Source organism: Gymnoscopelus microlampas (genome assembly GCF_963454915.1).
Source record: "Gymnoscopelus microlampas genome assembly, chromosome: 16".
NCBI lineage: Eukaryota > Metazoa > Chordata > Actinopteri > Myctophiformes > Myctophidae > Gymnoscopelus > Gymnoscopelus microlampas.
The window spans coordinates 25,840,180-25,857,086 of record NC_139953.1 but is presented as its reverse complement, the minus strand read 5'-3'; the positions used below and the strand labels follow the sequence as shown (position 1 = coordinate 25,857,086).

Genomic DNA, 16,907 nt, shown 5'->3' with positions numbered 1-16,907 from the left:
GCTAAAGTGTTGTCTCTGCACGTGTCCTTTCTTCTTATCAGAAAACTGTGCATGTAGGCTATAATATGCCTGAGCATGCAGTTTGTACCACATCTGATTTCATCATGTTTTCTATCCTATCTTGCCTACTTCTGTCAGCAGAATGACTCTGGTCACGTAGTATGTCTTGTGCAGGCTGGCCACAAAAGCAAATTGACCAGTCAACACCTTTAATATGCTTTAATAGCATGTTAACCACATTAATCCTTGCATCGCTATATATTATTCAAAATTGAGGCCCTTGCATGTGTGCCATCTTAGAATAGTTTGCTAGTCTCCAGTACACGTGTAACACTGAACATAATTATATTTGTTAGTGTGAAGCCTGGGATAGTGGTGGACCGATATTGCAATTCATCCCAAATGAAGCAAATTTATAATAATCCCAAATGAATCGGAATGCATGTTGTAGAGTAAAACCGGAAGTCACCATAGTAGTGTATAAGGGATGGTATTGCACTCAGATCTGGCGGGGGTGGGGGCAGTAACCTTTGAGCTATAGACAGATAAGGTTTCAGATTCCAACTGCTTTGCAATACTCTCGCCTCTTCTGTCTAGCCTATTTACTCCAGTTTGTCCACCATACATTTAACAATGTGAAATATATCTTGTCAGAGTCAGAAAAGCATGGACAAGATATCAATGTTTGAACATACCAGGAATATGTCTCAGTGAGGTAGGTTACACTGAATAACAGTATAGATGAAACAACTCAATTATTTAAAATGCTTGACTCAAAACATAAAGATAAGCATCAATATGAAGATGTAAAACTAAACAGAAATAGGTAGAAACAATAATGTGTTGTGATTCTTGATCCTGTTGTGATCCTAAAAGATCTTCTTTCGTATTAACTTGGCAACAAGTGAGTTTCACAGTTTAACATTTCATTAAATTGCTTTTATTAATTTTTAATCATCATGAAATTTTCACATGAAACATTTGTTGAATATGTTTTGATCAAACGATTGATCTACTGTAGATACATTCTATGTTATTTATTATTAAATGTAAGGGCCCATTACAGTAAGTCTGACAGATAACTTAACAGTACAATTCCACTCAATTACATGTTGGTTGAACCGACTTGATGTTTTTTCAAGTCAACCATCTTCACTTCTTAAAAAAATACTCCTTAGGGTGGCTCACCTGGTAGAAAAAAAACTCTTTAGAGATAAGGTGCCGTTTTAATGGAGAACTGCAAATTTCACGCAGTGTTTATACAAGTATTATTTGCCTTCATCATGGAATAAGGAAAATTCAGTAGTATTTAACAAAACAAGAACACTCAGGAAAGGTTTAAAATGCTGAAGAGGGCAGGCCCCAGACAGACACAGTTAAAACCCACAACACTGTATACAATGTAACGGTACGGCAGTTCCACTTTCATGTGCTGCCGCGCCTGTCTTACGTCGCTGGACGGCAGCCCACATACATGACATAAAAACGGAATAGTCAGTGCTTTCATGACCATCCTGGTGACCAGGAGAACAGCCACTCCAATCAGGAAGCGAAGCACGGAGCGCATCACCAAGGTAGTGGTTATTGTGGGAAAGGTTAGAGGTAATGCTGACAGCGGTGGATCAACCAACAGTCCCAGCTGATAGTTAACGTACGTAGCCAAGGCAACGCCTACACCAGTGCCCAGGGCCTGAGCGGTGTCACCCCGTGAGGTGCTCCAGGAATCAAGAGAGAAGGCCACAAGACCAAAGCTCACGTGCATGACCACAATGACAAGTGGTGCATAGTGGCTTGTCATGTAGAAGTTGTCTATCTGGTCCAAAATTGGCTGGAAGAAGGCTAGGATAAGAACGGTATATAGGAAGCCAGTGATTACCTCCTGCAAGAGAGAAACACAAAGCGTATGAAAAGCACTATGAATGGGTGGAATCATTATCATTATTATCATTATCATATATAACAGGCGGTTATGATAAGGCATCAGCTCAAGTGTTGCATGGTGCCAGACAGTATTCAAAGATGACTGGCACCTCTCCTCTCGTTTGAATGCGTTTTCCCTTCTAACCACCTGGTGCCCTGTGAAAGACACTATAGAATGTTTTCCAATGTTACATGTCATCTACAGGACTAAAAAGCACCCATAACATCTCTCCTTTCATGTCTCATTTGATGCACTTTGCTCTGATGCCATGAGGATGGTGCGGTGTCAGGTTGCTGATAGGCAATGAGAACATGCTTGTGTGGCTATTGGTCTAATCTAATCTAAACAGTGCACCAATCATCAATATGTGTTGTATGACATATGGTGAAAGAGAAAAGCATGCACTTTGTATTTTTGAACTTAAGTGGTATTGATGCGTAAGTGTTCTCAAAGACAGTACGAGTATTTGTTGATGCAGGTGAAACTGATTTATGTTTATGTCAGCTATGTCAGGAAATGCTAATTTAAAAAATACAATTGCCAAGTTAAATATATGAAATATGTCAACCAAGCAACTGCAGCCGTTTTCAATGTACATATTTTATCCAAGATTTCAAAGGTAGGGCAAGTGATATTTCTTGGTTTAAAATCAAAAGTATTTTGTTAAAAGGACTATATTCTGATAGTAAACATTGCTATAGAGCATCTGTTCAGTAACAGGGGTCTCTCCGTCTCTCCAGCTCTTTAATAAACAGAAACGTTTTCAGGTGGCTTGCCAATAGCAGCCAATCAGGAGAGAGTACCCACATATCAGCTTCAAATTCATAGTGTTCCAGTTCAGATTTTGTCTGCTCATTTCTTTGTGGCATTGCTTCTAATTTCACTTGTTAATCCTGTATCCTGTAGGAGTTCTCTCTCCTCCTGAATAAAATTGGTATCCCGATCTGAATATGCAGATGGGAGACCCCTGTTACTGAACAAACACTCTATATAGCAATGATTAGAATGATCAGAATATAGAGCTGTTTAACACTTATTTTTAAAAAGAAATATATCACATACCCTGCTTTTAAGACAATGAGAGTATACTTACTTCACAATTCATCTAAACATTGTCTGAGGCAAAAATAACAACTAGTCGATTACAAGGTCACAATCGTGCCTTTTGCACGGCATCACCCCTCATTCAAGATGTCTTCCTGTGTACCTGCAAATTCCCTTTATTTTAACATAATTAATGGATTGTGAAGGCAGGATTATAAACACCCCTGTGTGATTCACACACTTGTTTTGTAGCCAAAGCATATTCTATGCATAGTTGAATAAAAGTGATCCTTTAAGGGCCATCCACAGTACACCAAGCACCATAACTATAAGTATATCGTTCACCACCATCATGGTTATAGTTGTGTTGTAGACTCTGCCATCCACTCGTGTTAGAAAGATTTTTAAATCTTTATAGTTATACTTATAGTATATAACTATATAGTTATAACTAATAGTTATAGTGCTTTGTGTGGACACCCATTTACATATAAGACATTGTGATAATATAATTTTGTTGTTACACTAGGGTGCATACATTTATTTTTGGAAATGAGACTGCAGTGCAGTCAGCTATTCAACAGGACTGTTTGGGAAGATAAATCACAGATTTATTTTGCTTACCCCTGAGATTTACCCACACACCCGAGGGTACTAGAACCCCACTTTAACAATAGCCGTTATGACAATAATGTAGCCTATGTTATGACTAGAACATCAAACCTGAAATTAGGTAAAAAAAATAATAATCCATACTTGTAATAATAGGGTTGGATTAACATTTTCTTGTTCATCTCAAGAATGGAAGTAATTCAAAACAGTGAAATGTTGTGGTAATGAAGATATGACAGAATTCTTCATCTACACACTTTGCAGGTCAAATTTAGATTACTACAGTTAACATTTCACAATAAAATTATTTTAACTGCATGTATTAAATACATTTCAATTAATTATTATCATAATGTTAAGTGTGATCAGTCTAATATGTCTGAAGGTCTGACAAAGAGTTTCCAATCCAAGACATTGATTTAAGATTAGTCATTCATTTTGTAGCATTTGCGCTTAATTTCATTTAGGAGAGTGTATAGAGAGACAGGAAACCAAGAGCAGAGAGACCACGAGACTCAGATTCTAATTTAGGTCCTTCCTTACGTTACCAAGGAGCATTATGGTATGTACACTAACTGGCTGAACAACCAGGCACCACCCCTGGCTTGTTTTAATGGTATTTATTATCCTGAATTCAGTTCATTCATAATGCTTAGAGATCAATCATGTGCATGTTCTCTCTTGATGCTTACCAGAATAGAGTGCATGCCCATGTAGACTCTGCTTACACAGACCAGGAAGCTCCAGCAGCCAGCCACACACAAACCAAACAGGAAGGGATACTATAAGAGAGCATATGATATCATAACATTAATCGTTATTACTTGTTAGGCCCTTTTAGAAAACTGAAATGTTCAAGAGATCCATCATATTCACCACAATCAGGCTACACTAAACTCTATCATCTAATTTAATGGACGACCATACTTCTAGCACAGTAGCAACAGGCAACAGGGGTGTCCCTTTTCTGTTGCAGTGTTTTTTGGATGATGTAGATTTAATTTTTCCCACATATGACTGGTGTGTCTCTATGTCTTTATTTTTTTTTTTACATGAGACAATTACTGTTTTCATTTAAGTTATGCATACGTAGGCTATTTCTTTGTACTGTGTGTAACAATTAAGTTGTTCTTTGAAGGCACTCAGTCTGGGTGAACTCCCCATTATGGAATGTGCAATGTGCATCCTGTGTACACTTGACAACACATTGGCCAGCTAATGAATTCAATGGGCTTGCATTTTGAGACTGATCGACTCCATAAGTATCTGCTCTATTGTGTGCTTACCTGCCACCGTCCATATGACAGAAGGAATAGAGAGAAGGGTATAGCTGTGCCAGTCATGGCATGTGTTGATGGCATGCTGTACTCAGAGTTGTAGAACACTTCGACTTTCACCACAGGAGGGGATGCAGGTCGTGACCAGCGAACCAAATCTTTAGTGGACTGTCCAACGAAAAGGTTCCAGGCCCACACTATGATCAGTCTCCGACTGACAAGAGCATCGATGTTCCAGAAGAGGAACGGGAAAAATATTATAAAAAACATCTCATTGCCGAGTTCAGTCCCGAACGTGAAAAGATAGAAGAGAAATCTATTGTGGATGATGAACTCCTGGCCCACATCGCCGGTCAGTGAGTTTCTCCTCAGGGGTTTTGCTCTGGCATCATCTCTCTGCTCCCCGGCGGCTGCAGACACTGCTGTCCCGTTCCCTGTGGCAGGCTCCTGTCCTCTGCTTCTCTGTCGGACATGTTCTTCTTGTTCACTTGGTTCTCTTGCGTCGGCAGATACATTATTCGACAATGTCTCGCAGTCTGCCTCCTTAGACAGTTTAGCTGTGAATGTCCCTTGTACGCCGCAGAGCTTTTGGAATCTCGCTACATGACAGGGGTCTTGTAGGTAACTGCACAGCCCGCTGAACGTCGTTATCGCGTTGTTCGCCATTCTATACGGCTGAAGAGGAACCTGCCTTATACTTCTACTAAGTATACTTACCGTATACTTCCCTAAAATATCGGCCTACTACAGCAACAATAGGGGGGGAAATGAGACCATTTCCACCGGATGAGATTACCAACCTGTAGCTTCTCACGAACAACGGAATATGACTTAATTATAGGCCTATATGGATACGTTAAAATTGTATTTCCACTGCGCCGGGCTACAAAAACGCATTGTCGCACGAGAAAAAAAACAACACAAAAAAAAACACACAGAGCACAATCAAAGTGTTTTTTGGTGCAGGCAACACTGCCTGCGATGTGTTGGGAACGCTGCGCTTTTAAATGCGCCGAATGACGTTGTGCGAGAAACGTGCTTCCAAAGTCCGTTATTTGTGTGTAAAATAAGCTATCATTATAAACTGCGTCAACGGCTCTGCTGCGTCAGGGCTCTTCCTGCCCGGCCTGAGCTTCTTCTGTTCTTTCTGGTAACATCCAACATTGCCCATTACCGCCGACTACTGGATTCTGGTTGGAATTTAGAAAATGAGAATACTTTTTTTTGTTGCTATATAATAACAATAATAATAATAATAATAATAATAAGGGTAATAATAATATATGCATATGCATGTAATAGAATTACATCCATCTGTCCTATCTCATTCCTCATTTTCAACATTCTCTTCCATGCACAATGTTGGCATGGTTAGATGATTAGATCTATAACAATAATAACAACAACAACAACAGCAATAATAATAGTAATAATAACAACATTTATGCTCTTTTCTCAGCCCCATTCTTCATAAACTTCATATAGGCTAGTTCATCATTATGATTATTATCATTGTCTCCTACGTCCTCATGGAATTATTTAAAAGACATCAAATGGTAAATGAACACCAAACCATCTCTACCCCCGATTATTATTACATGTATTAGATTATGCATGTGGTGTTGCTCAAGCACCCTGCATCCACCTGAACTTGAACTTGAGCTTTGGGTTCAACAAAGGTTCAACAGTCAATCAGCCACTAAGCTTGTCAGTCAGTCAATCTGTGCGTGTGTGTGTGTGTGTGTGTGTGTGTGTGTGTGTGTGCACTGTTAAACAATCCACTGTGAATTCACAGTAAATTACTGGATAATAATTGCCGTACTTTCACAGTAAGTTTCACAGTAATTATCTCACAGTACATTACTGTAATTTCACAGCTGTGAAATCACCGTAATGTACTGTGATTTACCAGTATGTAGTACAGTTATTTACTGTATATATTATTACCATTACTGTGAAAGTAATGTAATTTACTGTGATTTACCAGTACATAGTACAGTTATTTACCGTATATATTATTACCATTACTGTGAAAGTAATGTCATTTACTGTGATTTACCAGTATGTAGTACAGTTATTTACTGTATATATTATTACCATTACTGTGAAAGTAATGTAATTTACCAGTATGTAGTACAGTTATTTACTGTATATATTATTACCATTACTGTGAAAGTAATTTCATTTACTGTAAATGTACATACAGTAAAGTATTGTAAAATTGACTTTAACTGTGATTTTACCATAACATGCTTTGTGGATCTGCTCAATGAAAAAAAAAGAAAACAAGGACTATTAACGTAAACTTTTTATTTAACAATTAGTTAAAGTGCAACATTTGGATGAAAGTACAATATCAAAAAGAGAACCATTTTCACAGATTAATAAGTTTTTCTTTTTTTCACAAGCATCTTTAATCCTGTCACCCACCAAGAGAGGTAGCAATCTAAGAAAGCACCAGTTTTGAACCGCATGCCCACTTAGTCTCTCACTGTCAGGAGAGAGGTCTGCCGGTTTGTCATTGCCATCATATCCTTGATATTTGAATTGGTTCTTACACCGATTTAGTTGCAGGTAATCAAAATGCTTCTCCTTAACTAAATGACCAATGAACAAAGCAAGGTCATAAGTCACAACGCCCTCAAACAAGTCATGGCCTAAGCATGGTGGGAGGCCAGGCTGGCAAACATGTTCATCAGAAACATCTGAACATGACTGACTAGGCTCAGGTTGACCCAAATGCTCTGTGGGAACTAAAACTGAATTATCTAGATCCTCTACACGTCTATCCTTATGTTTCCTGGAAACATGTGAGTCTAAACTGGATGCAACTGTAAAGGTGCAGTCACAACCTCTGAATGGGCATTTGGTTTCCAATCCTTCTTTTAAATGTGACCTCAAATGCTTCATAAGGGATGTTACAGTATCACACTTAAATGAACAAGACTGAGCCACACACTTTAAGGCTGTGTCAAATGGCTTGCAACACTGCAGAGAAGATCCCAGTCTGTTGTGGTCTCTATACATATGCATTTGCAAAACAGTGACTTTGCGGTACTTCCGTGTACAGTCAGGCACACCACATTGATATTGATAGTTGGGAGTGTTACTGTGCAGCTTTGTGTGCTGAATAAACTGAACAACAGTCTCAGACACATCCTCACACATACTAAATTTGCAGTGAAACATTGTTCAACAAATGGATGAGGAAAAACATGAAATAAACTGGCAGAAATAAACAGGTAGGGCTGTCACAATTACCAAATCAAAAATGGTTTAGAGTTCATTGTATTTTGGTGGGAGAAACAAAGTTGTGGTTTCTCTGCAGCTCTGTCAGTAGGCACAGAGGTGCCGAGGCTCAGCACTGTCTACACATGGAGGAGACATACGTGGTCACTGTTGAGATGCTGGAATTGAGGACGAAGGGAGCGGTGTCGCCGGTGTCAATTCGCCAGTGGAGTCCTCCTAGCAAGCCGTCGGTATGCCAGTGTGCCTACAGTGACAAAGAAGACCATTAGTGAGCATGCCCAAGAGAGCTCAAGCTGACACCAAACTTTCTCCAGGATCTCTAAAACTAGAACCTCAGTCAATTTGTCAATCACATTATTCTCTCCGCCAGGAGAGTTTTGTTTTCACTTTCTAAATATGACACACCGATTGGTCAAGCCTCACGTGACACGTGACAATACGGTGAAATACTGTGATCTGATTGGCTAGTGACGCATAGCGGCCTATAAATACATGGCGTCACTTTGACAGTGTCTGTGCCACTGTCAAAGTGAGGTAAGACAGGAACCATCACGAAATGGCTGAGAAATGGTGGATACTGTAACAATTAGATAGGATACATAATTGGACAGATAGGACAGATAGGACACTTATATAGACAGGAGGGATATGACACTTACACAGACAGGACGGATAGGACACTTATACAGACAGGAGGGATAGGACACTTATACAGACAGGACGGATAGAACACTTACACAGACAGGACGGATAGGACACTTACATAGACAGGACGGATAGGACACTTATACAGACAGGAGGGATAGGACACTTACACAGACAGGACGGAAGAGGACACTTACACAGACAGGACGGATAGGACACTTACATAGACAGGACGGATAGCGGCTAGGTAAGACAGCAACCATCACGAAATGGCTGAGAAATGGTGGATACTGTAACAATTAGATAGGATACATAATTGGACAGATAGGACAGATAGGACACTTATATAGACAGGAGGGATATGACACTTACACAGACAGGACGGATAGGACACTTATACAAACAGGACGGATAGGACACTTATACAGACAGGACGGATAGGACACTTATACAGACAGGACGGATAGAACACTTACACAGACAGAAGGGATAGGGCACTTACATAGACAGGACGGATAGGACACTTATACAGACAGGAGGAAGAGGACACTTACACAGACAGGACGGATAGGACACTTACAAATACATGGCGTCACTTTGAAAGAGTCTGTGCCTCTTTCAAAGTGAGGTAAGACAGGAACCATCACGAAATGGCTGAGAAATACAGACAGGACCGATAGGACACTTATACAGACAGGACGGATAGAACACTTACACAGACAGGACGGATAGGACACTTACATAGACAGGACGGATAGGACACTTATACAGACAGGAGGGATAGGACACTTACACAGACAGGACGGAAGAGGACACTTACACAGACAGGACGGATAGGACACTTACATAGACAGGACGGATAGCGGCTAGGTAAGACAGGAACCATCACGAAATGGCTGAGAAATGGTGGATACTGTAACAATTAGATAGGATACATAATTGGACAGATAGGACAGATAGGACACTTATATAGACAGGAGGGATATGACACTTACACAGACAGGACGGATAGGGCACTTATACAAACAGGACGGATAGGACACTTATACAGACAGGACGGATAGGACACTTATACAGACAGGACGGATAGAACACTTACACAGACAGAAGGGATAGGACACTTACAAAGACAGGACGGATAGGACACTTATACAGACAGGAGGAAGAGGACACTTACACAGACAGGACGGATAGGACACTTACAAATACATGGCGTCACTTTGAAAGAGTCTGTGCCTCTTTCAAAGTGAGGTAAGACAGGAACCATCACGAAATGGCTGAGAAATGGTGGATACTGTAACAATTAGATAGGATACATAATTGGACAGATATGACACTTACATAGACAGGACGGATAGGACACTTATACAGACAGGACGGATAGGACACTTATACAGACAGGACGGATAGGACACTTATACAGACAGGACGGATAGGACACTTATACAGACAGGACGGATAGGACACTTACATAGACAGGACGGATAGGACACTTACATAGACAGGACGGATAGGACACTTATACAGACAGGAGGGATAGGACACTTACACAGACAGGACGGATAGGACACTTACATAGACAGGACGGATAGGACACTTATACAGACAGGAGGGATAGGACACTTACACAGACAGGACGGATAGGACACTTACATAGACAGGATGGATAGGACACTTACATAGACAGGACGGATAGGACACTTACACAGACAGGACGGATAGGACACTTACATAGACAGGACGGATAGGACACTTATACAGACATTGTGTCATGTTAAATGACACAGACAGGACGGATAGGACACTTATACAGACAGGACGGATAGGACAGTTATACAGACGGATAGGACACTTGTGTCATGTTACTATGACACAGTAACATGTTCTATTTGTTGTAGAATTAGAACATAAGAAGTAGAACATTCCCAGAAGTAGAACATTCCCAACATTCCCAACACAAGTCTGCTGGCGGAGAGTTGTGCTCCGAGGACCACTTTTTCTAGTATCTACTTTGTATTATTCTATGCCAAAGTGTATTTAGCCCATTATGTGTTATTGACCCAAAGGGCAATGAGGCTCTGTACCTGTTTCGTCCATACATGGGCATGCCCCCTTTGTCCTTAGGTCCCAGCCAGAAAAGTCTGTCCCCCTTTCGTCCATACATGGGCATAGCATGGACCTCTGAAAAGGGACAAAACCGGCTTAGCCCTGACGTAGTGCTCTGATCTTATAAAGTCAGAGCACTACTCTATAAGATCTTTCGTCCATATATGGGCCTTCTACATACATGGGGATGTCGGAATTGAAGACCTAAATCCTCTTTTCCTCTGCACACACTCTGCACACACGTCAAGCCTAAAATGATTTATGCTTTTCAGTTATAAAATGGTTTGTAGGTGTGTTACATACTAGGACTTCATTCTGGGTTTGGCAGAACCAGGTCTCCTGGTCTTGTTTACTTACAATGAATGATATTTTTGGTGACCCAAGCAAATCTCCTCCGGTGTCAACTATTGGCAGCGGTTGGAGTCCTCCGAGCAAGCCGTGGGTATGCCAGTGTGCCTACGGTGACAAAGAAGACCGTTAGTGAGCATGAACCTCAGTGGCCTCAGTTACATGCACAAAATGTATTCAGAATGAAGGAATTCATTATGAACAGATATTCATACCCAACTGTTTACATGGAACCTGAATACAAGTATTCATAGTCCTCAATTGTTTACATGACCGAAGCATTCATTCGGAATATAACTTTGGACTATGAGATGGCCAACCCATAACCTGTTATCCCTTAAAGGAGACACACCATGAATTTCACTTTTTTTTTTTTTTTTTTTGGCTCCCCAGTGTCTCTTGTACCCCAAAAAATATTTTCTTTTAACATTCAGTCATTCATTCTCATTTCAGAGATTTTCAGAATGGGCGTGTCTGAACAGGCCATCTCAGAATGGCAAGTTTGCTTACCTCACCAAACTTTCTGCCCATGTATTTTGACAGACAGAATTGCTCAGTACCGCAGTACAGCACCCCCCTAGCCAACTGGACGTTTTGGTATTGCAGCTGAAAGTGCTTTATAAGCCTGAGAGAATTGACTTGGGATGAGTATATCTGAGTGTTGATTTAGGCTCAAACCTTTTGAAAATGGTTTGAGGGACATACACCATATGATATTAAATATCAAATATTTTTTTTAAATTCATGGTGTGTCTCCTTTAAGAAATGAATAACCGACAAACACTAACAGCTATTATCTGATAAAAGAAAATAAAAATATATTTTGAAGCGCAGTCCCTGCAACCACACGCGACCTCCACCAAAAACAACCCAGAACTAAAAAACACAGCATCATACACCCATACATTGCAATTGGCAATGGCACTGTAATTCGCCGATGGGTTTGTAAATAGTGCATTTTATTATGCGGGGAAAAAACTGGTGCATTTGTATTTTTCTAAATGGGTAAAATAGCGCATTTCTGCACGCATAAAATGTCTCGAAATGGCCATACCTGCTTGGACATGGGCATAAAGCATTATAGTCGACCAAGGGCAGACGTGTAAAATAATACATGTATTCCAAACTCCCAGTAGCATTCGGAATAAAGTGTTATGGTGATCTGTACCGATTCAAACGGTATATACCACCCCTCAGACCGGAATGAAGATTTATTCGGGATTGGGATATTCTATTCCAATTGAGGCGTTTACATTTTTACTCTGATGACTGATGACAGATGAATTTCTGCATGTAAATGGGGTTATGGGGCCAGTCAATTTTTCAATCACATTATATCTACTTTGTATTATTCTATGCCAAAGTTTATTTAGCCCAATATTTTCAATAAGTAAATATACTTACAATGAATGATATGTTTGGCGACCCAAGCAAATCTCCTCCGGGTAAGCCGTGGGTATGCCTACAGTGACAGAGAAAACACTTGTGTGCACACACACACACACACACACACACACACACACACACACACACACACACACACACACACACACACACACACACACACACACACACACACACACACACACACACACACACACACACACACACACACACACACACACACACACACACACACACTTTGTTATACAATTTTGATGTGGTACCATAGTACAGGGTTGAACAGGTTGATCAAAAAATATAAAACTCTACATTCTCTATTAATGCAAACTCTCCATCATTTAGCTGGGGACCACCTGGAACCCCCTCAATGGTCTAAACTATTCATGAATAATTATTATCTACATCAGCACTTTCCCACTAGAGACACTATATCCTAAAAAACAAACAAACAAAGAAAAGCTGATTTACAAGCTTTAAAAAAGGCATCTTACAAGATCAAAAGCTTTTAAATCTACAATTTCCACTAGTCAAATGTTGTGAAAGTATGAAATAGGGCTTCTTATTACTCTCCGCCAGGAGAGTATTGTTATCACTGCGTTTTCACTTTCTAAACATGACACACCGATTGGTCAAGCCTCACGTGACACGTGAAATACTGTGATCTGATTGGCTAGTGACGCCACCGGGCCTATATATACATGGCATCACTCTGACAGTGTCTCCGCCACTGTCAGAGTGAGGTAAGACGGGAACCATGAAATGACTGCATGGCTGATACATAATTGGCAGATAGGACAGATAGGACATTTATATAGACAGGAGGGATATGACATAGGACACTTATACAGACAGGAGGGATAGGACACTCACACAGACAGAACGGAAGAGGACACTTACCCAGACAGGTTGGATAGGACACTTACATATACAAGAGGGATAGCGACCTATAAATACATGTGTCACTGTGATAAGCCAGATTCCAATACCGAAAATCCGGCCACTAGCTCACTCCCAGACCTTCGAACCGGAAGTAGTCAAGTAGTCGCGGTCCAATTGTTCCTATCTGTCTTATTGGACAGATAGGACAGATAGGACACTTATATAGACAGGAGGGATATGACACTTACATAGACAGGACGGATAGGACAGGAGGGATAGGACACTTACACAGAATGAACGGAAGAGGACACTTACCCAGACAGGATGGATAGGACACTTACATATACAAGAGGGATAGCGACCTTCGCGACCTTCGAACCAACACAAGTCTTCTGGCGGAGAGTTGTGCTCCGAGGAGCACTTTTTCTAGTTTGTTTTGCCATTAGCATATGCAAACAATATAAAGAGTGCACACATTATAGAGACAATTTAACATGATGAATATGTGTCCCTTGACACAAAATCTTTGAAAACCACTAGTTTAGTTTAGCCCTCCAACACAAACATATTCATTTTTAGTATCAGATGGCCTATTGCAAATACATCAGCTGGTACTGTAATACAGTGGTTCTCAACCATTTCAGGCCTCGACCCCCAAAAATAATGATATTTGAAGTGGGGACCCCCCAATATAATGATATTTGAACTGGGGACCCCTCACCCAGACAAGCACTTGGAATTGTATGAGTTGAAGCATTACATTTAGTCTAACATGGTTCCAGATAAATATTGTGAAAAAAATAGCTGATCTACAAGCTCACAATGAAAGCTTGTAGATCTGCTAAGCTTTCAGATCCCCCATTTTTCACTGTCATCTGCGGACCCCCCGAAAATAATGTGGCGACCCCCTAGGGGTCCCGACCCACAGGTTGAGAACCACTGCAGTAATACTTGGTTTGTGGTCATTTAGAAAACAGTGTCAACATCTTACACTAATATTGCATTAAAAACAAAAAGAGGGAAAAGCTGCATTGCAGGGTGAAATGAGCTGAAATAACATTTAATAACAAGGTGAAATGAGCTGAAATAACATTGCACAATTGTAAATTTAGATCAACATCAAGGTGAGCTCATTATTAATCTTAACTACATAAAATACCAGCGTCAACGAACGTCTAACTTTAATAAAATAAACAAGACCAATGCAGCCCCCTGGACTAAAGCTCTGAAACATGACCGTCATATCATGACAGTCATGGATAAACTTCAACCTGGTGTTTGCATTTTCTCCATTTATCTCTTGTATATTTAAACGTTCAGATTTCAAATATAAAGTGCTTTACCTATGGCCACGGATGTTACAATTATGTTCGGGCCCTCAGAAGTACCCGTATCTTCCGCATTGTTCAATAAAAGGCTTTTTAATCCGATCGGTGGACATTTTCTCTGTATTTTCGCCATGCTTTCAAGTAAGCGACCCTATCGGTTGGGAGGTGTATTGCACTCCTCTGATACATTATAACTATGAGCAAATGGCCACCGATCGGATTAAAATGATTTTTATTGAACAATACGGAACATACGGGTACTTTTGAGGACCCATACATAACTGTAACATCCGTGGCCATGGGGTTAGCACTTTATATTTGAAATCTTAACGTTTATGTAGATGTGCGGCCCGTACATCTACATAAACGTTAAGATTTCAATGGAGAACGTGCAAACACCAGGTTGAGTTCAAGCTAGCCGACTAACATGACATAAAAGCCCCACCGACGTGTGCCTATGCACGGCAGCAATCTCACACACACACCGGCTTGGTGCGTCGTAACGTTAAAGTTAAGGTGTGTGAGGGAAACGCATTTAAACTTATATACAGAGTCTACAGACATGGACAGCACATCATTTGTTGGAGCAAGACTGAACGACAGCATGCACAAGTTCACAACTAGACTAGTTATCATTAAAGTGGAGGGGGGAAATGACTGACTTACCTCAGAGACACTTCTTCACTCTGCTTCTCCCTTCTTCTCCCCATAGCATTTCCCTCTCAATCTGCAGTTTTGCGCCAAAACCCACAATGCAGAGCGGTTCAAGTACTTAAAGTTATTAGTTGTGATATCACAGAGGATGGTGTGATTTCACAGTAACACTTTGTCGTTAGATTTAGCTTCTTTCCAGACCCCCCCAGTGACTTAGTGAAAAGCTTCTAGCGACAAATCTAGTTACTTTTTCTGGTGATTTGGCGATAATAGGTGTTCCAATTGTGAACTTGCCCCAAATGTTAACTAGGTGCCCGAAGTATTTGTGCAATGTATTAGTCCATATTTTTCATTAAAGAAGTGTTTTAATCCCGTCTGTGGCCAAACGCAATTTTCCCCCCTCGTTTACCTTTTGTTTACATTGAGTGTAATTCCGGCTTTCACCGGATGCGCCCGTCACTACCACCCAATGGGAACTTCCGACAGAATCGGACACAGACGGGATTAAAACACTTCTTAATTGAACAATATTGATTTATACATTGCACAAATACTCCGGACACATAGCTAACATTTGGGCCAAGCGGGTAAGCACCTTATATTTTGCATTTGTACATGTTTGGAGAAATACGGGCTTTACTGGTGACATTTCAGGGCAAACTGAGAGGGTTATATCTACTCTTGTAGATAAAAAAATAAATAATACATTAAATCAATTAAAATCGATAAAATACATCTACAATAGTCTTAATCTAAGGCTAACGGCAAAGATGAATCTGACACATAGTTTCAGTGTGAAAACAGATCAAATAATTGCTGTTTGTGGTTCTATATGGGCTGGTGTAAAGTAACTAAGTACATTTACTCAAGTAGCCTACTGTACTTAAGTACAATTTTGAGGTATTTTTACTTTACTGGAGTATTTCCAATTCTCAGTACGAAATGATGCAACGCTGATATCGCTTTTGTAATGCATTTTATAATATTTAAGGCACCCATAATAATAATAATAATAATAATAATAATAATAATAATAATAATAATAATAATAATAATAATAATGTATAGAGCATTAACACACTGTAATAATACTACTACTACTACTACTACTACTAATAATAATGTATAGAGCAGTAACACACTGAAATAATAATAATAATAATAAGGGTAATAATAATAATAATAATAATAATAATAATAATAATAATAAGGGTAATAATAATAATAATCATCATCATCATCATCATAATCATAATCATAATCATAATAATGTAATGTATAGAGCAGTAGCACACTGGAATAATAATAATAATAATAATAATAATAATAATAATAATAATAATAATAATAATAATAATAATAATAATTGTGTCGGCGCCCCCTAGTGGCCAAGTTATTCAAGAAGGCCCGTAACCCTAATTATCAGAACCACATGTCCGT

General features: G+C 39.8%; 1 protein-coding gene and 1 long non-coding RNA gene across 3 annotated transcripts; both read right to left on the bottom strand.

Moving 5' to 3' along the window:
- Positions 1 to 224: 224 nt before the first annotated feature.
- LOC311062642 (sphingosine-1-phosphate phosphatase 1-like) lies at positions 225 to 5,967 on the bottom strand. Its single transcript, XM_084081841.1, has 3 exons — positions 4,864 to 5,967; positions 4,270 to 4,359; positions 225 to 1,879 (listed from the first exon to the last, which is right to left on the bottom strand). Exons 1-3 carry the CDS (start codon positions 5,518 to 5,520, stop codon positions 1,328 to 1,330), a joined length of 1,299 nt encoding a protein of 432 aa, XP_083937967.1. The 5' UTR covers positions 5,521 to 5,967; the 3' UTR covers positions 225 to 1,327.
- A 1,182-nt stretch (positions 5,968 to 7,149) lies between these two features.
- Positions 7,150 to 15,533, bottom strand: LOC311063919. Of its 2 annotated transcripts, XR_014602653.1 has the most exons (5): positions 15,480 to 15,533; positions 12,607 to 12,684; positions 11,212 to 11,310; positions 10,833 to 10,929; positions 7,150 to 8,347 (listed from the first exon to the last, which is right to left on the bottom strand). It is a non-coding gene; the product is annotated as an uncharacterized lncRNA (long non-coding RNA). The 2 variants fall into 2 exon arrangements; XR_014602654.1 differs by lacking the exon at positions 10,833 to 10,929.
- Between the last annotated feature and the right edge of the window lie 1,374 nt (positions 15,534 to 16,907).